General features: G+C 34.7%; 1 protein-coding gene across 5 annotated transcripts in view; it reads left to right on the top strand.

The window, feature by feature from the left end:
* LOC149539207 (protein BONZAI 1-like) overlaps positions 1–4,918 on the top strand; it is a 79,127-nt gene extending 74,209 nt beyond the window's left edge. For all 5 annotated transcript variants that reach the window (XM_089800540.1, XM_089800541.1, XM_089800539.1 and 2 more), the window contains exons 5-16: positions 199–255; positions 579–770; positions 896–1,030; positions 1,107–1,168; positions 1,271–1,373; positions 1,491–1,605; positions 1,692–1,768; positions 1,909–2,046; positions 2,129–2,287; positions 2,373–2,486; positions 4,116–4,212; positions 4,491–4,918. In XM_089800540.1, coding sequence (XP_089656666.1) covers positions 199–255; positions 579–770; positions 896–1,030; positions 1,107–1,168; positions 1,271–1,373; positions 1,491–1,605; positions 1,692–1,768; positions 1,909–2,046; positions 2,129–2,287; positions 2,373–2,486; positions 4,116–4,212; positions 4,491–4,585 — 1,344 coding nt within the window. In that variant the 3' untranslated portion in view covers positions 4,586–4,918. The remainder of the gene's footprint in view (positions 1–198; positions 256–578; positions 771–895; positions 1,031–1,106; positions 1,169–1,270; positions 1,374–1,490; positions 1,606–1,691; positions 1,769–1,908; positions 2,047–2,128; positions 2,288–2,372; positions 2,487–4,115; positions 4,213–4,490) is intronic.
* Positions 4,919–23,168: the final 18,250 nt, after the last annotated feature.

Genomic DNA, 23,168 nt, shown 5'->3' with positions numbered 1-23,168 from the left:
TATTTCTTAGTCGAAAGATTGTCATGTCTTTCGCTTCATTTTAAATCCGTATTCTGAATATTCTTCCAGGGAGATTTAACTTATGTGAATATTTGAAGCAGTTGTAATATATATGATTTTGGTATTGTGATTTTAGTTTTATTTATTTATATATATTTTTTCTGGAAGTTAAGACATAACATACTCTGTTTTGAATAGATGCTTCGATTGGATGAACAACAATTTCTCGGGGAGGCAGAATGTTTCCTGTCAGAGGTATTTTTTAAATTCAGAAAATGGTTGTCAGATAGGGTTAACTTCTATTTTAATCCAAATTATGTGAATGTTGATCTTTCTTCTTCGTGTAGTTTGGTTTGTGCAAATGACTGTCATATTGCCCCCCATTCTCTTCTTTCACATGTCATTAGAAGGTTTTTGATATACAGCTTTCTATCCACTGGCTCAATGTTCCCCAGAGTACGTAGACGGGAATTGGTTAAGCTAAGTTTAAATAATATTAATACAAAGATGGGTTCAAGATTACTAGTAAAGGTTACAGTATTTAGTTGTGTGACTGTGAACCATATAATGTATGGCAGATAGTTACAAAACCAGGCAAAAACATCACCAAACCACTCAAAGGACGAACAGGACATACTGGAGCAAGTCAGTGGTCACAAAAGTTTGGAAATATTACTTTGCAAGTGGAGGAAACAATCAATTCAAAAATGGTAGTGGAGATGGTTTTACACTGTGCCAACTTGGAAAACAAGGAGATCTTCTCCAAAAGTGTATGGCCTTTCTCATGAGCATGGGGTTTTTGTGCTTTTATTTGTGTTTCAAATTCTAAATGAATTCAGAATAATAGGAAAGAATTGTATTATGCCTTGACCCTTCTCTTTTCGGAACTTTATAGGACCCTTTTTTAAAGATATCTAGACCCTTGGAGAATGGTGGTTATGTTCCAGTGTGTAAGACGGAAGTAAAAAGAAACAATCTCAATCCAACATGGAAGCCAGTAACTTTGAGCTTACAACAGGCTGGGAGTATGGTAAGAACTCTTGTTCAGTGTTTATCTCCTGAAATTCAAGTCATAACACACTCTTAATATTGCAAACATCTTTCAGGACAATCCATTATTGCTGGAATGCTATGACTTCAACAACAGTGGAAATCATGCTTTGATGGGGTAAAAGACTAACTGAATGGGGCATGTTCATTTCAATACAAATCACTTTGATAGCAAGTTGTTTTACAACTGAGCTTTTCTCTCTTCAAAAATGTTATATAGGAGGATTCAAAAATCATTGACCCAACTTGAGAATCTTTCTAAAAGCAAAACTGGCGAAAACTTCTATATGCCTACTTCTAACAAACGTGATGGTCCTCACAAGGTTTGAATGCCAATGCAATGTGCACAAGTTTGAATTATTCAATTAGGTTTCACGCATGTCTATTACATCATTAACTTGCGATTGTAACATTACTATGCTCTTGTTAGTTTCTTTCAGATATTGAAGAGTCAATTATTTGTGGACAAATTTTTAATGAGCACAAAGCATAGTTTCTTGGACTACATTACAAATGGATATGAGTTGAACTTCATGGTGGCAATAGATTTCACAGGTATGAATATCAGAGGTAGTTTTAGCTCATTTTCTTTACTTAATCCATGTTGATTATTGACTAAACAGTCCTGTTTTTGACTGCAGCTTCAAATGGAAATCCACGACTACCAGATTCTTTGCACTATATTGATCCTTCCGGCCGGCTTAATGCATATCAAAGAGTGAGATTTACTTTGTCTGTTTCAGGAATTTTAAGAAACTAGCAAATTGCCCTATTCTTATAACTAGCATCCTTTGGCTTGCTTCCTATCAATTGGTTTTAACAGTAATGTAGCTAATCAGACATTCTTACCAATGGCAGGCTATAGCATCTGTTGGGGAGGTTCTCGAATTTTATGACACTGATAAAAAATTTCCTGCATGGGGTTTTGGAGGCAGACCAATTGATGGTCCAGTTTCACATTGTTTTAATTTGAGTGGAAGTGATCGCCTTGCAGAGGTACATACCTTGATTTTTCAATATTTGCTTCAGACAGTAGGCCCCTTACAGCTACAATTGCTTTATTCCTTATTCCTTTCAGGTTGAAGGAATAGCTGGTATTATGTCAGCATATGCAAGTGCATTGCGTAATGTTGCCCTTGCTGGACCAACCTTATTTGGGCATGTGATCAATTGTGCAGCATATATTGCTGGCCAACATGCAGAACACCGGAAATACTATGTGCTCCTCATTATTACGGTAAAATACTGAAGGGTTTTTTAATGTGACCTTTTTAGCAACTTTTCTTGATTTTCTTTTTTAACTTTGAGAACTTCCTATTCAGGATGGAGTCATTACCGACCTTCAGGAAACCAAGGATGCTATTGTAAAGGCTTCTGATTTACCTCTTTCAATTCTTATTGTGGGTGTTGGAGGGGCAGATTTTAAAGAAATGGAGGTAATTAATGTTCACCCATCATCCATATCTGACAACCCTATGAGAGGTACATATTGGAATAAGACATTTCTTAGTGTAGGCCGACCTATGTAACATTCAGATCATTTTCAATACACGTAAGTCTAGAAATGCTACCTTATGCTCCTAACTTGCTTAATATAGAATATGTTCATGTTTTCATCTTTTGTCAATGATTGTTTGGTGTTCACCATTTGTCATTTGAAAGAAGAGAAGGATACCAAATTTTCCAAGTCCGTATCTATTTAAGCAAATCATTCAAAGCCTTGGTCCATCATAGATGATGTAAGAGTGAAAGTGAATAGGATGCAGCTCTTATTGATCTTTTCAGCAGTGGATCTAATTGGTCATTTGATCATTCTACAGTTTTTTAAATCCAGTTTACATAGTTTGAGTTCAGACACACCCATCTTGTTGCAAGTTAATTGCCTAGATTCTGCAAGCAATTTAAGTATATACACACTCCATTTAAATACATTTTTGTCACGTTACTTTTCTTTGAAGATCATTGTCTTTGTATGAATTTGGTATAAATTGTTCTGTCCTTGTCCACATTAGAAAGAGTCTTGAGTGTTGTCTGTATAGGACAATATTGTCATCAGTCAAGTAAAGCTTTCTAAAATGGGTTGAAGTGCACAAAAGCCCATTCATATTAACTGCTCCCATCTCATTTTGAGATCTAAGATTATAGCTCCAACCAAGTTGCCATGCATGAATGGTAATCTATTCAGAAGATCCACTATAACATTTAAGCTTGCAGGAACACAGACAATGCTTCTTATTGTAAATACAGAGGCTGTTAGACAATTAACATAACATATGCAACTTGTAATGCAAGTAGGAGTCTTGTTTGTATATGCATCAATTTGAATACTTAAGAAACTGTGCTATTATAAATGAATGGGAGAATTTTGCCCAGATTAACTAGGTCTGTAATTTTTTGTAATTGAGACATGATCAAAATAGAGAAAACTTAAAAGGTCTTAATTGACACAGTTCTCAAGAGATCTTTTGTTGCAACAAATAAGCATATCATATATAAGCCAAAAGATACCCTGTAAAGAATGTCTGTGCACAACGAAGTCTACATGCATCCAACATTCTCTTTTAAGTTTTAACCAAAGAGTAGATCTGCTAATTTTCCGAAGGGTTGCTGTTAAAGTCCCTCCACATGTTGACTGGGTCTGCAAATGATCTAAATATAAAAAGTTTTCAATTGCCACGATCCTGCAAGAGATATTTCAATCTTGACTATTTGTGTTCTTGTTTTGCTACTGCATAAGCCAGGATATATGGTTGCATCTATATTTTTCTGTCTTTTAATTTTTGACTTTCTATTAATCCTCTCTCTAGAATTATGATCTAACCCCCAAATTCACTTCTAGATACCTTTTCTTGTCTTGTATTATTTCTTTTTCTCATTGAATTGTGATTTTCCTTTGTTTTCTATTTTTCTGAACAGATAATTTTTTTCCTCTTTACCCATTCTTTCCTCTATAATCTTTTATGGAACTCACAGATTCACCTCTGTACATATTCACTCTTTTCTTGTATTGTTTTTTCTTCTCATCGAATTAGGAAATTTTCTCCGTTGATTGATTTTCTGAACAGATACTTGATGCGGATAAAGGTGATCGATTAGAAAGTTCCGCCGGACGAGTTGCAACACGTGACATAGTGCAATTCGTACCCATGAGAAATTTGCCCAGTGAGTTTCTTTTGTTTGCAAAGTATTGCTCTTACAATTTTTTTAATAACTTGAAACATTGTTCCTATTTGAAAAAATGAAAAAGATTCATTTTTACATTCTTATAAACACAAGAAAGAGCTTTCTATAATGTAAGAACATTGGAACTGTAAGATGCATATAGATATGAAGGAAAGATGATGAATCAATTGATAAGTTCATTATAGTGACCTATATACTGAATATTCTATGAACATTATTCAATATTCTCACAATTGCTCATCTTGTGCTGCTCCCAGCTGGAGAGACCATTGCACAATCACTGTTAGCAGAACTGCCCATGCAATTTTTGAGTTACATGAAGAGCAGGAGTATAGAGCCTTTTGTAGATTGAATCCCAAGCTGCAATAATGAAGAGCCTGACAGTTTGTTTTGAAGCTGCCTTAAGAATACATGACCATACAAAGGCTATGAATGACATTTCAATCTCCATTTCTTGCTTTTTCATGTACATAATTTTGTTGTTTTGGGAACAATGTCGGTATTGTATATTCTGGAAATGTAGATCACTTTTAAGTCCTACGGAATATGATACAACAAAGGACATGTTCTAATAAAGAAGTAACTGTAGAATCAAGCAAATTTTATGTTACTACATGAATTGTAAACTTGACGCATTCTTTTCTCCATTGAATATACAAACATCAGTTTAAATGGGTACCAAGAACGTGTATTAAAATTTTCCATTGTTGTCAGAAACACAGATAAATATATAATTTTCACTAATGAACAGGTCATGTTTACAACTCTATACTGATCTGAGACGCATGATAACTAAGAATGCACATCATTGGGCTTTTAAAATTTAGAATGCAATCGAAGTAGCTAACCACAATGTGAATATTCCTTAATCTTGTTTCCTTTTGTAATAGAGCCTGGTTATGTCGTATGCAAGTATTATTCATGCCGAGATATAGTTTAAAGAACTTGTAGCCTATCTCAAATTTACCCATTTTGGAAAGTATAATAGAGTATTTTATAGCGCATTGCAAGTCTACAATTATCTTTGAGCTTCAGTTCATATGGTATTCAGCTTCAGTAATTTGTCTTTACAGCATATTAATATTTTTTTTTAATAAGCAGATGTCTTCCAAAACGCACTTTATTACATTGCATATAGCTGTCTTCGAGGTTCAGTTCATATAGCAGAACTGGAAAGACTCGTGTTCTTTATGTAATCAAAGTACTTTCACCAATGCCAGGAATGGTGCTTCTACTTTTGGCAGCACTCCAATGGAACAGCAAATTTAAGTAAATATGAAGCACTGAGATTGTTGGAGTGGAGTTCAAAAGGAGTCGGGAATTCAATTTGGACCAGTAATAAATGAAGTCTGAGTATGGCGATTTTTTCACATGAAGAAATGAATTCAATTTGGACCATCAAGGAGAAGCCCAAGAAGAGCAATTTTAAATAGTCACAATTAAGAAGTTGAAGTACATTTCTAATTTTTCTAAATGGAGACATTTTTAAAAGCTTAAAAAATCCTCTACCAATGAAGATTCACTTAGTGTTTGCAAGCGCATTTTTTAATAGCTTTTAATGCTCTCCAGGTTGATAGAGCCCGTCAAAATGTTATTTCTTGCTTAAAAACTTATCCAATAATTATTTATATATTATTGGGGAAGTCAGAATTCCCCAGATTATAACAACTGCACAATGAGAACAATCAGGACCAACATATTAGCAACCTGATATGTCCTAATGTGTTTGCCCTTTACATAAGTATTAACTACTCATGGCTTGATAATAAGAACCAATGGAAGAAATCGGGACCAAAGAACTAAGCTCAACCAATGTTAGGGCTTGAAGCTGCAATGAGCGTACTTGAATTATTGACACACGAGCGTCAAATTGAAAATATATCCACATGAGCACTCTTTTTCATGTCCAACTTTTCAGATTTTAATTAATGATACTTCACTTTTGAGGTGGTATGAAGGTATTGAAATTGCACAGATACTTGGACTATGAACAACTCACTCCAAGTCCAACCACTTTTTATAAGTTTTCTTTCAATCTAGAATTTTAAATATTACAAGTAATTCAATATGAAAATTTTAGAAAGAATGGCGAAGTTTTTTATTACCGATCTTTTATGCCTCGGGCAGCATTGATGGTTGCATTGTGTTGGTAAACAGATTTGTCACAGTAAAAATTGCTCAACGGAGTGTATGTGGCAAATCGTTCACAATAGTTGGATAGACCCTTTTCTTGATATGCAACCTTCCTCTGTGTTTAGAGGGGCAGCTCCCTCGTATGATATAATTTTTAAAGATTTTCAAATAAAGAATCTAAAATTTTAAAGATCGAGAGAAAGTCGTTAAGGACGAATGTACCACATGACTTCACAACTTTCTTTAGTCAACAAAGAATGATAACAAAGGCAATCAAGAACTACATTTGAAAATGATCATTATTACCATGCTGATTCATGATTCGTAAACATTCGCATAATATTGTGAAAACACTCACTAAAAAAGAACCAGTGGTTTATACTGCAACAATCTTGATTTTAGAACAAGAAACCAATAACGTATCTCATTTCATTTTCTTGCACCAAGAACATAATAAAGATTTTCAATTTTAGAGAGATGCTGTACATACTTTCCAAAATTTGTCTTTTGATCAAAATTTCAGCATAGTGTTCCCTTATTCTAAAGTCCAAAAAAGTCCCCTTACAAAGCCAAAAAGAGTTCTTATATAGACACTGAGGTCAACAACTACCCCTCTGTGGTTAATAACTCCAAAATACGTAATTTTGGAGAGGTTAATTAACCTCAATAAAATTAATCTATGCAAGGGAAATTTTCAAAAACAAAACTTTAGCTAGAATTTCTAAGGATGTATACATATCCAATCATTGGTCTTCTAGCTATGAACTCTATCTATCTGGACATAATTGACTTATCTCGGAAAGCCTTGTAAACATTGAGGATGATCATCATTGAATCATAATTCGAAATGAATATGTTCTCCATCCTGAGTTTGGCTGTGAAGTATTTATCTTGGATTTCCTCTGACTCTTGCCGATAGGTTGAAATGTTGCAATCTTTTAGAGTGATTGCGACCAAACTGAGTTTTATCATAGTTTCAGCATCTGATACTCGATTCTCTATTTCTGAGTGAATTTGGATACTGAAAGAATCAAGAAGAAATTGGCAATCAATATGTTGAAGATCACTTACTGCCGCCCCACCTGTGATAGTAGAGACTAATTCATCTGTAACTTTCGTTTTCAGCTGACCCCAAGAAGCTATTAGTTTCTCAAACTTAGTGATCCCTTTGCCAATATTTATCATTTTCCAATTAACACTTTTACTCTAGATACGTGTTTGATTTTCACTTGGATCAACAATAATTTTCTCAAGAACTAGGGTGCTTGTATCTAACTTGGCCATTTCTTGTAATTCATCAGCTACTTTTTGCCAGGTGGCTTTCTGTTCTTTGCTGCTTTCTAGCTCTTTAAAAATTTCCTGTATCTGTTTGATGGCTTTTCCATATATTTCCTTCACTCTAGTTATGAGTTTTGAAGCATCTTCTATCATTCTGTTTATCCAAGCTTCGATCACCATACTATGTGACTTGTGTTTGTTTACTCTTTCAACAATAGCATGATCAAGAATGTCGTTAGGACTTGTTAAGGCTAGTGAAGTAACTACTGTCTTCGCATTAGAGGAATTGCTAATCGAATTGATGTAAGACACCAGCATCTGAAATGTCTCCTTGAGTTGCTCCTTGGATCTTTTCTCTTTCTTTGTTGTTTGTAACATTTGGGCAGCAGTCACTTCAAAATTTTGAAAGTCTCTTTCTGCAGTAGATGGACCAAGATCAACCTTATCCAGAATGAAAGCCAACTTGGATGTTTCATCAATATTCTTTTCAATTATGGGCTTGGCTATTTCTATGCATAGATTGCCTGAAGTTTTATCAATGACTAACCTGGACATCACTTTAGGAGGCTTCTGAAGGAAACTAGAGATCACATCAAATGGAGGCGAGATCATTTGAACAACTTTCTTCTTTTTCTAAAGACTGGTCTGGGACCATGAATGCATAGTATCTGAAACTTGCATGTCACCTATTATATTTTCAACAATCATCATTAAATCTTCTGAATTAGATAATTGATTATCCAACTGTGTGACGTCTATTAATGATATCTCAGGAGGAGAGATGCTCGAATGAGGAATTACTAAATCATGAGAGGATGTAAGGGAATGTGTGGTTCAATAGTTTGAAGAATTATTTGATCCTTAACATTAGGCTCATTTCCTTCCTAATTTGATCTAGTAGGTTTACTTTTCATTTTTGTCATCCTTTTGACTGTAAACTTAATCGGCTGATTTAAATCTTCGCTTTTATCTAGATCACTGGTATCTAATTGCTGCATTTTCTCATTAGAAGTTGCTTCTAACGCCATTTGAGATGATTCTCCTTGATCACCTCCTCTCTCTACTTTGGAATTCAGCTGTCACATTTTTTGCTCTGACTTTATTGACCCAATCTCTTGTTCTTTTAAGGACATAGGCAATTCTTTCTTTCAGGATTTGAACTCTTGAACTGACCAATCAATAGGAGGAAGATCTAGTAATTCGATTTTCTCATAGTAGAAGGGATAGACCAAGGAACCTTCATCATCATCTACACCTGTCACATCAATATCCACCTTGAAGTCTATTACTTGCCTTCTTGTAAGTTGCATCCAATCTCTCTTCCTGACTTCGAAATCATTTTCACAATACTTTTAGAAGTCCTCTAGAGCTGGAAAGTGATTGAGGCTGGGGTTTAGCTTTAACTCATTAATTACATAGCCTTACTATCATAAGGGAAACACATAGTATAAGAACGCAAATTTATTGTGGCAATGGATCTCTCTATATTCCTCACATTTGATGCAGTGTCACAACTATAATATCTGATGCTGATAGGAAAAGCTATTTCCTCTATCCTCCTGTTCTTTCAAAGGTTATTGATTTGACTAATCTGCCTGCACATTTCAATCAAGACCAATTTATCATCAACAGATCTAGGTAGCATTAGGGGACACCCATCATAAGCAGCTAACCTGATATAAGTGAACTTCGGGAACTATATGAAAACACTTTCATATTTTTATACTTTCATTGCTGCTTCTAGTGAAATTATGAGTCCCATGCTTCCCTGAATTTCTCTTACAGTCAACATTGTGAACGCATCATTCACTCTTCTAAAATGGTGCAAGCTATTGTCATACTATATCTGAGGAAGATGATTGTAAATAATAGCCGTATCATCATATATACCTTGCCGATTAAGCCCTGGCCAACTTTTGGTACTTGCAATAGCATAGAAAACCTATGAAGTCATGTAGAAGCAATCATTTTCCTGAAGTTCCATGAGTTGCCTATGCAGTGAGTCACTGATAATTTCAGCCCAATCAATGTGTTGCTTCCCTTTGCAGACCATGTTAATAATCAGGAACATCCAACCTTCGAACTCATGTGAATCCCGAAGTCCTATTATCCTGCTTAATAGAGTTACCATGTTCGCTACATCTTCCTTTAACAATGATCTGTGAATGGATTTGGCTAGTTGAGATTTCCCTTTCCTTGGTTGTAAGAGCCATGACCTGGCAACAATGTTTAAACACTAAGTTTGATTCACCATATAGTACTCCTTAGCAGGTAGGTAGTCGGAAGGTAATGACAATAGAAACAGGAGCCAGACGGACAATCACTTTATTATTTGATCAAATGACTTCCTTGGCATTCAGATGATAGGCTTTCATGCATTCCAATACTAGATCGGGGCACTGTATTGAAATGGGATGCCCTCCTGCTCGAGCTAGGCCGCTTTCCAATATCTTTTTGACTAAAGGGGTCCTCTCCTCGCTCTCAAGAGATGATCAAAAATCTTGACGACTAATACTTCCTAAAATGGTATCACCAATGTCTGGAAGTGTACTTTTTAAAATAGGTGCATAATCCAACCTTTGATATTTGTATTTCATGGTTTGGTTATTGATCTTTTTCTCGATTACACCAAATGTCTTCAACCTCACATTGCCTCTTTATTTCCAGCTTCAAAATGATAAACCAGGCATTCTATCAAATAGATCTGTCAACATTATTCACTATGCATTTGACTGAGGATCACCATTAACACTTAACACTTTGCAGAGACGACAAGATAATTAACACTTTACCGATATTTATCATTTTGGTTTGTTTTTGCAAGGGACAACACCTTTTTTTTATTGTTTAATATCAAAAACATCTTAACATCTTATGCTTGCTTGATGTATCCCATCAAGTGATAGTGGGTATTGTTTTATTTACGATTGGGATGATAGTGGATGGGTCATTGTTTGTTATGCTTTCTTTGAGATCTCTAATGACATTGTTTCCTGTTTGTATAGAAGTAATAGAAACATTTGGATCAAACCATGTTTTCCTAAGGTTAACCCTTTTATGTTGGTTACTTCAAAGAGGTTTTCCCTTGCATAGATAGGTTCCAACTTATGGCAAAAATTGTTCCTATCATTGTGCCTTATGTAATAATAATACAGAGTTAGACAATTTATTCTTACATTGTGACTATTCCTCTAGGATTTGGAATTGGTTCTTAAGGAGGTGGGATATTTGATCCATCCAATATGAGATTCAACATCAAATAATTGCTAGATAATAGAAGTTCATGGTTACATCATATGCTATTTTGAAAAGGCTCATATTTCTCTTAGTTGGTGAATGATTACACATGATAAACTTCTTGGCTTTACTTTTTGACGTGGGACTTTTGATTATGATGTAGGAGCATCTTACATCACAAAGTAAAAGGGCACGTGATAATACAAAATAAATAACTAAATAAATTTTATTAAATTAAAAAAAAAAATAAAAATAATAATAATTAAAAAAATTAAAACGTGATAGGAACTTTAGAGAGCCTAAACAAATGTAGTATAGCAATGATCAACAATTTGAGCTACACATTGATTCAATAAAGAATATTTTAGGACAGCAATCGCTGGTGCTCTAAGTGTTTTTGAATTGGCTGGTTCTCTATTAGGCGAGAAATTGGAAGAGGAGAATCTTGCGGGAGGTAGTGATCCTGGTGGGACAGAAGATCAAAATGAGGAAAATCTGGCAAACTTTGCAAGATTTACGAATGCTGGTACCATTAGATGTGGGGTTCGGGAACTCTCTTTGGATTCTTTTCTTGCAAATCATGTGCTTGGTTAGGAACTCGAGAATGAGAAGATTCCTTCGGAGAATGTGGAGGAGACTAAAGAGAGGAAATAGAGGAAACCCAGAATGTTTTTTGTAAGCCTCTTGAGACACCTTTGTGCAAAGAAATTGTTCCCTTTCAGAATGATTTTGAAATTGAGGAGAGGAACTTGGAAGGGAAGGATTTGAAATAGAAACAGAGTCAAAGGAAAAAGATGGAAAAGAAAAGTAATATAGTTCCTAAAGAACTAGAGATTCATAGTAGTAAATTAGAGCAGCAATCTAAGGTGAAACCAAATGTTGAAACTCTGGAGAAACCTAGAAGGAAATCTTCTAGGAAAACTAGAGAAATAGAAAGTTTGTAGAATATTGCTGATGGAAGATAGACAACTATTCTAGATTTTACCCACAAAAAAAAAACATGCAATTTATTACTTGGAATATTAGGGAATTGAACAGTAGTCATAAACTTGATGTTGTTAGGAATTTTTTAAGGGAGCATAAGCCAGATTTTCTTTTGCTGCAAGAAACGAAGATGGAGAAGGAGAGAGTTGAAAAAATTAAGTCTTTTAATGATTACTGTTTAAAAGCAAGTAGTTTGGAAGGATCTTTAGGAGGAACTCTAATGTTATGGAAGAAATCCTACTACTCAAGAACTGTTTTGAATGCTAGTAAACATTTCATGGTGATTAAAATTACTAGCATTGACTAGAATAATGAATGGTATATTGTTAATATGTATGCACCAAATATTAAGAACTCTAGGAAAAAGGTATGGGAAACTCTATCTTATATAAAGAGTAAAAACTACTTTGGCAGATCGATCTTCATGGGGGATTTTAATGTTCCTCTTTATGACCATGAAAAAAAAGGGGGGTAATGTGAGCCAGCTGGATGGGAGACTGGATCTAATGGATTTCATTAATAAGGAGGGTTTAATGGATTTGGATCTTCATGGAATAGAGTTTACCTAGGAGTAATAAGAAGGCAGGTGATGATTGTATTCAGGCTCGATTGGATAGAGCTCTTATTTCTCCTTATTGGACTAAAGATTTTGTATGCAAGTTAGAGGCATTACGGAAAATTGGGTCGGATCATTTCCCGTTGATCTTTACTGCTAAAAAGGTTAATATAAAAAAAAAAAACTTTCCTTTTAGGTTTTAAAAAATGTGGATGCAACACTCACAGTTTGAGAGTAAATTGGTTGAATGGTGGAATATAGATGTTGATGGAACTGCTCTTTTTAGAGTGGCTTCAAAATTAAGAAATGTCAAAAAGGAGGTTAAAATCTGGAATAAAAGGTGTTTTGGTAATATTTTTGAGAGTAAATCAAGTATTAAGGAAGAGCTGCAAAATATCTAGGGCAAGATACAGAAGGAATTGACCTTGTTAGAGAAGAAAATGAAAAATTGGTGAAGTATCATGACATTGTTACTAAAGAGGAAATTTATTGGAGGCAAAGATCCAGATTGGTCTGGCTGAATGAAGGAGATAAGAACACTAGGTTTTTTTATCTTTCTACTTTGAAGCAATATAGCTAAAACTCGTATCTCATATCTTAAGAAGGGTAATTTGAAGATTACTGAGGAAAATGACATTTTAGAAGAGATGGTGTCCTTTATTTCTACTTTGATGACATCTGACTCTAACATTGATTCCACTCATCAAGCTAAACTTTTAAAGATGATTCCTTCTCTAATTATTGAGGAGCAAAATAAATTTTTAGACACCATTCCCAAGAAAGAGGAAATTTTAAAGGCAATATGTTCCTTAGGAGGGGATAAGTCTCTAGGACCATATGGTTTTCCTTTGTTCTTTTTCTAGAAGGCATAGAAATTGATTGGAAAATATGTATGTGATGCTATTAAAGAATTCTTTGGGGCTAAAAGAATGCTAAAGGAGATCAATTCCACCTTCCTATGCCTTATTCCTAAAAATATTAGGCTGATTCTCCAGACCAATTCAGGCCTATTAGTCTGTGTAATTCTTTCTATAAGATTATCTCAAAAGTCCTCACTTCTAGGCTTCTTTTGGTGCTTTTATCTCTTATTGCTGTTCAACAAAATGGTTTTGTCCTAGGTAAGCAAATTCTTAACTCCGTTATTGTTGCTCATGAGAATATTCATTCATTATCTTGTTCCAATAATCAAGGTTTTATCATGAAAATTGATATTGCAAAAGCCTATGACATAGTGGAATGGGCTTTTTCTTGTGAAGATTTTATTGGCCTTTGGTTTTAGTCATAGGATAGTGAGGGCAATTTTTCAATTGATTTCTACTACTTCAATTGCAGTTTTGGTGAATGGGTGTTCCTTTGAATTCTTTAGCCCTTCTAGGGGTTTGAGACAAGGAGACCCTTTATCCCCTATTCTTTTCACTATTATGGCTAATTGTTTGGGGAGGTATATTGGGAAACTAGTTTTGCAAGGGGATATTAAACGTCTGCAACCTTCCTCTCAACCTCTTACTTGTTCTCATAGTCAATTTGTTGATGACACCATTTTCATGGGGAAAGCTGAAGCCAGAGAAGCCAAAAATCTCAAAAAAGCCCTTAGCCTGTACTCTTCTACTTCAGGTCAGTTGATACACTAGAATAAGAGCTCTTTATTTTTTACTAATACCCTAGTTTTAAGATAGAACAAAATTGCTAAAATCTAGGGTGCTCAATATGATCTTTTCCTTGTACTTACTTGGGTCTCCCTTTGGGACCTAAAGTTCTAGATTCTTTTTGGGAAGATCTCATTAAGAAGTTTAATAAGAAAATTGCCATATGGAAGGGTAACCTTTTGAGTCAAGCTGGCAAAATTACCCTCCTTAAAGCTTGTCTCCAAAGCATCCCCACTTATGCTTTGAGTCTCTTTAGAATTCCAACAAAATTTGTAGATACTATTGATAAAATCCAAAGGAATTTTCTCTGGTTTGGCATTGAGGAAAGGAAGAGAATGGCTTGGATAGCTTGGGATCAAATTTGTAAGCCTATTAGGGAATGTGGTTTGGGAATCAGGTCAGTGCAAAATATGAATCGAGCTGGGATGGAGAGTCTATCATGATGATAAGGAATGGAGTACTATATGGAAACATAAGTATCTTTTTAATGCTCCTTCTTTATCTAATTTTCTGTCATCTCTTGATGTTCTTTTCCCTTTTGCTATTTGGGGGGTTGTGCAAGGAACTAAGAACATCTCATCTTAAGTAAAGGATGTTCATGGAAAGTTGGAAATGGGCAGAAGGTCAGATTCTGGCAAGATGTTTGGATACTAGATCATCCTCTGATTGAGGAATTTGAGGATAGGACCCATATTGATAAATGTAAGCAATTGTATGGGACTCTTGTGGGACACTACTTGTATAATAACAGTTGGGTTAGCCTTGTTGATGTTAACAGGCTTTTCATAATATCCAAATTATGTTGAATGCCTTTTCTTTGTATCCCTTTAAGGAGGATAAGATGATATGGAGTGTTGATGTAAGTGGCCATTTCAAAGTTTCCTCTATATTCAAATTTGAGGAGAAAGGTAATTGCCCTTTATGGACTAGAGCTTGGCTAAAAGGTCTTATACCAAAAATAAATTTCTTTTATTGAATCTTGCTTCAGAATAAAATTCTTACTTAGGACAATTTGCAAAAGGGAGGCATTAATGTGGTTAATAGGTGCAGTCTATGTAAAGAAGGTTATGAAGATAGAGATCACTTGTTTTTAAATTGTACTTATAGTCAACAAGTATGGAGTTCTATTCTCAACTTCCAAAATATCACTTGGGTCCACCAAAATAATATAGAACATTGTTTTAAGAGCTGGATTTGCCCATCTAAGGATAATGATGTTGAATTCTTGTGGAAAATTACTCTTCCCCATCTTTGGTGGGGTATTTGGAAAGAAATAAATAACATAATCTTTAGAAATAAAGAAATGCCAGAGTGGGTGCTTGGCCAAAACATTGTTAGGGCAACAAAGGAAAGCTTCAATTCCCAGAGAAAGTGTAATGAAGATTTCCAAATTGACAATCCAATGTTTTCTAAAGGTTCTAATATGAAGAAAGAAGATCCAAGAATGAATACTAAGTGGAAGGCTCCTCCTATGGGATGGATTAGAGGGAATTTCTATGGTGCTACTAAAGGAAACCCTAGCAAAGTGGACTATGGAGGGGTTTTGAGGGATCACACAGGTAATATTATAGATGCTATTTCTATACCTATTTGTATTTCTAATAGCTATGAAGCCAAGGCTACTGCAACTCTATGTACAATGAGGTTGGCAGTGGAAACTAGATTCTGGTACCTCTAGATGGAAGGAGATTCTTTGAACATTGTAAATATGCTTAATGGTAAAAGCTCGATCACTTGGTCTATCAAAGCTAGTATAATGGAAATTAAATCCTTAATGGATAAATTTGACAAAGTCTTTATATCTCATTCATTCCATGAAGGAAATGCTATGGTTGACTGGATTGCTAACTAGGCTATCCAATGGGAGTGTAAGATGACATGGCATGATGACCTGAGCAAGAGCGTGGATCTGAAAGCTCTTATTAATCATGACAGAACTCACGCGATGAAGGGAAACATTTTCTATGATTAGCAATTTAATGATAAATGGAAGTGGGGTTACGGAAGCCAGTGTTATTTTCTCAAGAAAGTACATAAATGTGATTATTATCTTGGATTGGCATGTATGTGTTTTAATGAGCGCCTTAGTTGTTTTAATGAACACCTTGGCTTTTCTTAATTCTTTACATCTACCTACCTGCTCGACTTTGGCATTTCGCAAAGAAACAAAGTTTTCAAAAATGGGCGGGGAACTAAGAAAACATGAACCAAAGAATTGTAAAGCATGGAAGGCCAAAGCCTCTGTTTGGCATATTCTACAGAAGGGTAATGTCACCACTTACCTTGAGCGCCTTTATTGCTACAAACTACATGTCACAGAGGCATCCTTTAAAAATTGGATCGAGCATAGGGTTTCCATGCATGGGGTAATAATTCATTTGTTTAAAGATTTCATTGCTGAGGTTACGGGGCTACCTAAGGAGGGCATAAAATTCAGTAAGGAAACCAATATTTCCAATGCTGTGTTTAAGAAATTTTTGAAGATTGAATTGGAGGAAAAGAATCTGGAGAAGAATGGTGACTTTTATGAGCTGGGTCAAATAAAAGTTATCTGGCAGGACATTCTCTCTTGCATCCGTGAGTATTTCATTTTAGATGGCAGGGAAAAACATGTTCGTAAATTTCATTTTGTGTTCCTAAATCATTTTTGGTATAAGGATAGGATCTCATTTCCTTTTTATTTGAGATTTTCTTTGCTTCAAAGTCTTTAAGCCCATAGGAATAAAGAGTCTTGTCCGATTTTACATGAAGGGCTAATCTTATTAATTAGAATTATTGTAAGAACAAGGCTATTGTTTCTTCCCTTCCCTTTAAGAAAAAGAAGGGCTCTGTTAGTGAAACCTAATCTAGGAAGAGTAAGGGTGAGGAAGGGGTGAGTGTGAGAAAGAGGAGTCTAAAGCAAGAAACACCTCAAAAAAATGTAGAGGAGATTACTGAGTCTAAGAATTTAGACAATAATGATGATAAGAATATGGAGGCTGAGGAGAATACGAATGTGGGACACTTCAGTTGAAATCTAGAGGGTTACCCTGGCAGCAAGGGTGAGACTAGTAAGGATGAGGCCGAGGAAAGTAATGATTAAAAAATAGGGTCAGATAATGTTGGAGAAGAGGATAAAAACTAGAGTGAGAAAACCCAGACAGTGAGGGAGGAAAATGAAGAAATGGCGAAGGAAAAGGATCTCACTAGTAAGGGTGCTATGAATGTAGAGGAAGAAATGAGGAAAGAGAAGGATGAGTCTACTAGTAAGGAAGAAATGGGGAAGGAGAAGGATGAATCTACTAGTAAGGACACTATGATTTCTTTCCTTCATAATGCTAAGCTTAAGGCTGACTCCTCTCTCCAAGGCGACTCCTAGATGTACAATGAGTTAATGAATTTGAAAAGAAGAATGAAAAAGATGCAGCATGACTAGGAAGATGGCCGAGCAAAGATCATTCATATGGAAGTTTAGGTTGGTAATATCCTGGATAAGCTAAAGGAATATGAACATAAACTCTGTCTTTTGATTAAAGAGAGTGGCAATAAGATGGAGCAGGTCACTTCAAGCATTCGTGCAGTTGCTGCCAGCTTAGGGAAGAGAAATAATGAGGAAATCATGTCTCTTGGCAGACCAAGCAAAAAAATAAGATAGAGCTCAAGAAAGAAGGTGGCTAAGGAAATTAGGGGATCTGCTACTGATACCATCCAAAGCACTGTAGAGGCAGGCAAGGAGGTGGTGAAAATGATCAAAGAGCTGCAATAATAGCTAGTGGTGTTTTTGGTAACTGGTATCTAGTCTAAGTTTTTTATCTAGTTTTTGTTCCTTTTGTTCAAACACTAGGTTCCAGGTCCTTGAAAAATCGGGTTTCGTTTTATGGTCTTATTTTGTGGTTTCAAGTCCCTGTAAAACCTGATTTTGTAACTATTATACTGTAGGTTTCAGGTTCTTGTAAAACCTGGTTGTGCTTACTGGATTATCTTTTGCTTTGCTATTAAGTGTTTTGGGTCCCTTCAAAACTTGTTTTTACCTTAATCTATTTTAAAAAAAAAAATTGTGGAGAGAGAGTGACAAAAAATCGAGAAAACATAATTAAAAAATAGAAAAAGGAAAAAAAAGTCTTTTATTTTCAAGGAGCATAGGTGGCATAAAAAGAAAAATAAAAAAAAAAGTGTTATTTCATTTATCAAGGTGCGTAGGTGGCATTTAGAAGTTTTTGGAAAGTTCTTTAAATCATAGATTTGATATTTGTCATGATCCACAAAGGCAATGCAATTTTCTAATTAACCTACATGGTGATGCTTAGTCGTAATTGGGTGGGAATTTAATATTTGTTGTAAGGTAGTTGCATTTACCTTTTATACCACTTGGTTGCATTTGTATATCTTGGATTGTACAACTTATATAAGCAAGAGATATGAGCATTTGTAAACAAGATCTCGTGGTAGAATATCTTCAAGTATAATCTCTTGGGTTCAAATCTCTTTGGTTATAAGCTCTTCTTTGTGGAAGCTTTCTTGGTGGAAGTTCTTGGTGAAGCTCTTGGTGTGAAGACTCTTCTTGTGGAAGCCATTAGTTTGGAAGCTTTCTTATATTGTAAGAAGTTGAAGTTCTCTCATCATGTATTAATAGATGCTTTGTAAAGCATTTTGTTTTCTCTGTCTCCATACTGTTATGTTTTTTGTTGTGAGTTGGTAAGGGTGGTGTGGCTCTTCATCAGTGGTATCTAAGTAACCCTTCGTTAGTAGTATCAGAGCCTACAATGAAAGTGACAAAAAATAGAAAAAAATTAATATAAAAAAAAAAAGGAAAAAGGGAAAAAAAGTTGTCATTTCATTTATCGAGGTGTGTAGGTGGCATTTTAGAAGTTTGTGGAAAGTTATTAAATTATGCATCTAATGTGTTGTGATCCACAAAGGCAATGCAATTTTCTAATTGGCCCACATGGTGGTGCTTAGTTGTAACTAGATGTGAATTAATATTTGTTGTAAGGTAGTTTCATTTACCTTTTATGCCACATTGGTTTTGTAATATCTTGGGTGGTAAGTGCCTATATAAGAAAGACATATGAGAATTTGTAATAAAACTCTTGTGGTAGAAGATCTCCAAGTGCAAGATCTTGGAACGAAGGCTCTTCTTGGTGAAGCTTTTCAAGTATGAACTCTTTGGGTGTAAGTTCTTCTTGTGTACAATCTCTTTGGGTGAAAGCTCATGGCTTGAAGACTCTTCTTGTGAAAGTTATTAGTTTGGAAGCTTTCTTATATTGTACGAGTTGAAGTTCTCTTATTTTGGAGAATTTGTAATGAATTTCAAGTATTGATATATGATTTGTAAAACATTTGGTCTTCTCTTTATCTCCATGTTGTTGAGTGATTTTGTTTGAGTTTTTAAGGGTGGCATAGCCCTTCATCAATAGTATCAAAAAAAGATTTCTTGAGCGTGTAAAAAAATCATCGAACATGAGGTAGTTTGCATCAGGACCTTGGGTTGGGTGAAGTTTGTCAAAGGAGTTCCTGAGTGTGTAGATAAATCATTGCTTGTGAGGAAGTTTGCACGAGGTGCTTGTGTTGGATGAAGTTTGTCTTATGAAGAAGAGAAAGGAGATGACTTTAATGATTGGATGGATTCTGAGGATTCCTTAACTTGAAAAAATTAAAGAAAGCAATCAAGAGGCATTACAAGTTGCATTCTTGGTTTTGCAGAATTAAGTAAATAAATTAGAAGTAGAGTTATGAAAGAGAAGAGTGTGTCATCATAAAAGAGATGATAATTATTTGGATGTGAAAAAGAGAGAAGATACAATGGACTATCACACAAAGGACGAACATGAATATGAAAATATTTGTGAATCAGAAGTTGAAGAAGGTGAAAAAGAAGAGGAAGATCATGAAGATGACAAGATGTGTGTGCCAAAAGCAGATGAAGATGATTTGTAGACTGTAGAAGTAGAGGAAGGGTATAATGCCTTGGTTGGAGATTAAACAAGTGAAGCAGTTACAATCATGTTGAAGACACAAAAGAAGCAAACAAAGACAATGGTGTGGAAGAGGTAAATTTTTGCAAGTCATTGGATGTTGAATTTGAGATGGATTTGAAAGATAACGATGATGGTTTATTTGAAGACCTTGTTAGTGATGTGTGGTATGAAAAGGAAGATTTTTATAATATTATATAATTTATTACATGTGCATTAGTTCTTACAAAATTGGAGAAGAATGAGAGTTACACCTAGAAAAAGTTAACTGTAGAGGAGTATTGTCAAAAGCATATACTTGTTCTAGGTAGGTGTTGGAAAAGAATGAAAAAGTATATTGGCAATCACTACTTCATTTTGTGAATCCATATTCTCAATTTTTTTTTATACCACGAGTGATTGATGTAGGAGCATCTTGTATCACAAAATAAAAGGGGCATGATAAAAAAAGAAGATTGGAGGAGAGAGAAAGTAATGAAAATTAGAGGAATTTTCCTTTAAAAAATAGAAACTAGAAAAAAAATAGTTCATTTCATTTATCAAGATATGTATGTGGAATTTTAGTAGTTTATGGAAAGTTCCTTAAATCATGCATTTAATATGTGTTTTGACCCGCAAAGGCAATGCAATTTGTTAATTGGCCCACATGGTGGTGCTTAGTTGTAATTGGGTGTGAGTTTAATTTTTTTTGTAAGGTAGTTGCTTTTACCTTTTTCCCACATTGGTTGTGTTTGTAATATCTTGGATGGTAAGTGCCTTTATAAGAAAGACATATGAGCATTTGTAATCAAGCTCTTGTGGTAGAAGATCTTCAAGTGTAAATTCTTGGAATGAAGACTCTTCTTGGTGAAGCTTTTCAAGTATAAGCTCTTTATTTGTAAGCTCTCCTTGTGTAGAAGCTCTTTGAGTGAAAGCTTTTGGTGTGAAGACTCTTCTTGGGGAAGCTTTCTTATATTGTAAGGAGTTGAAGTTCTCTTAGTTTGGAGAAATTTTAATGAATTTCAAGATATAATATATGCTTTGTAAATCATTTGGTCTTCTCTTTATCTCTGCGTTGTTAAGTGTTTTTGTTTAAGTTGGTAAGGGTTGGGCATCCCTTCATCAACTTTCCTACATGTACACATCTGTAAGTAATTTCTTGGCTTCCAATTTTTTTTTGGTATTTATCCTTGCTTCGGCTTGGTGCTAGTTTTGGCTTGTTGAGTTTTTCCCTACTCCCCTTCACCCATCAGCAAGTAGGTGTATGTGTTCATATTTTTCTTTGATTCCATTTCCTAATGAATCAAGTATCGATTTCAAATAGAGATTCCAAAGTTCTTGTTAAGTTTCAAGATTTGCAACCTACTTAACTGGCAATGTTCAGTAATCCTTACTTAACATGGGAGTCATTTCATTACGTGAGACTGGATAATGAAATGAAACCTCCGGATTCTAGGCTGGCTCCTATTATATCTTTTAGTGAAACACTCTAAAACTTAATGAAAACTTAGAGGGAAAAGGTAAGAAAGTGCAAAAAATAAACCTAAAACCTAAAACTTAAACTAAGAAAAGAGGTGATACACCAAAAGTTACTATGAAGACACAACACACATGTAACAAAGAGGATTATAGTTCTATGAAATACAGATGAAGCACATTTTCCTGTAAAGGCTTGCACAAGTGATTTATGATAAGGTTTCAAAACTGAAACTACAAAAAGAGGATAAATTACTATCTCACTTTGACTAATTTCACCTATAAACACATATCATAACCTGCAAGCAGACTTACTTTTCCACAAAAAGGTGCTGGAATGAGACAGAAAACAAAGAATAATGTAAACATTCACAGGTTAACTTATCAAATCATTTAAAACACACACATAATTTGTAGAAAGGAAAAAGAACTTGACAATTTGCTTCATAGGGCATAATCACACTGCTGTCACTAGCATTATTTCTTCAAAATGTTGAGTTACAGACTTTGTAACAAAGCTCAAGACTCCAAAGATGTCTCCAAACTCAGTCATAAAATCAGAACTCCCTTATCAATGAGTTAGAAAGCTCATTAAGTACAATGCCCAATTGTTTGGGTCGCATGCAGAAAAATAGCCTGGAAAAGATGTACTGGAAACTTCTAAAATAATGATCTTTTGCTCAAAAAGCTCCACTCAGTCATAAAGAACACTATGACTCACCTTCCATTGTCCACAAAATGCTCAAACTGGTCATAAAGACCCCCAAACTGACTTAGCAAAGTCAAAATCCGACCTCCTATATTCCATGCATATGTTTCCTAACTATCTTCAATCTTAAAGACCATGACATGAATATAAAATGACTCATCTTTTGCGTTAAACATAGAAAAATATCTAATGACTTATAATTACGTCATTAAAATATTTCTCTTTTACAGTAATAATTATGCAATAGAAATGATTTAAAATAATGTTCTTGCATTTTGAATAAAATAATATTAAATGATTAGAATTAATCATTTAAATACTATTTTCTTTATTATAACTATGCAAAATAACAAGTAACATTATTAACTTTACAAAGCCTCTAAGACATTAATAAAACTTGCAACCTCACTCATCGGAAATACAATTTTTTAAAAAAGGATGTAAAATCCCACGAAAAAAAATCACGGACTCCAAATGGAAATTCATTTTGAAAGAGGGTATGAATATTTTGATTACCCTAAAATGAGTTCATTTTATCTTGTTTGTTTTGAAGTTCTGGAAGCTACAGGATGAGGGTTTCAAGTCTGAAGAGGTCATTTTATCTGGATTTTTTCCCTGCTTATTGCTTGGTCTTTGAATTATTTTCATTTTCCCGTGACTGTGCACCTTCCATTGTAGCCGAAGAGGTAAGAATTTAGATTTGCTAAATCTGATATTGTCATGACTGATAATGAAATTTGTAATTGCTGAAAATGTAGTTTCTCTGATGTAGCCGATCTTCTCCTTGCTTTGACAGATTAAGGTTTTTTGTTTTTGGTATTTCCCTAGCTGGAAATGAAGATGTAAAATCTTTGTCTGTTGATTGTGGACATTTAATCTCTACTGAATCTTATTGCATGGGCTCCTATTTGTATTTGGATGTCGTAATGGAAAATACTGTTGAAAATCTCTCATTTTGCCGCCATGTTGACCTCGAGCTTTGA

Source organism: Cupressus sempervirens, chromosome 9 (genome assembly GCF_028749045.1).
Source record: "Cupressus sempervirens isolate cs-2001-9-10 chromosome 9, ASM2874904v1, whole genome shotgun sequence".
In the NCBI taxonomy this organism is placed as follows: Eukaryota; Viridiplantae; Streptophyta; class Pinopsida; order Cupressales; family Cupressaceae; genus Cupressus; species Cupressus sempervirens.
This window is presented reverse-complemented; position numbering and strand designations above follow the sequence as displayed.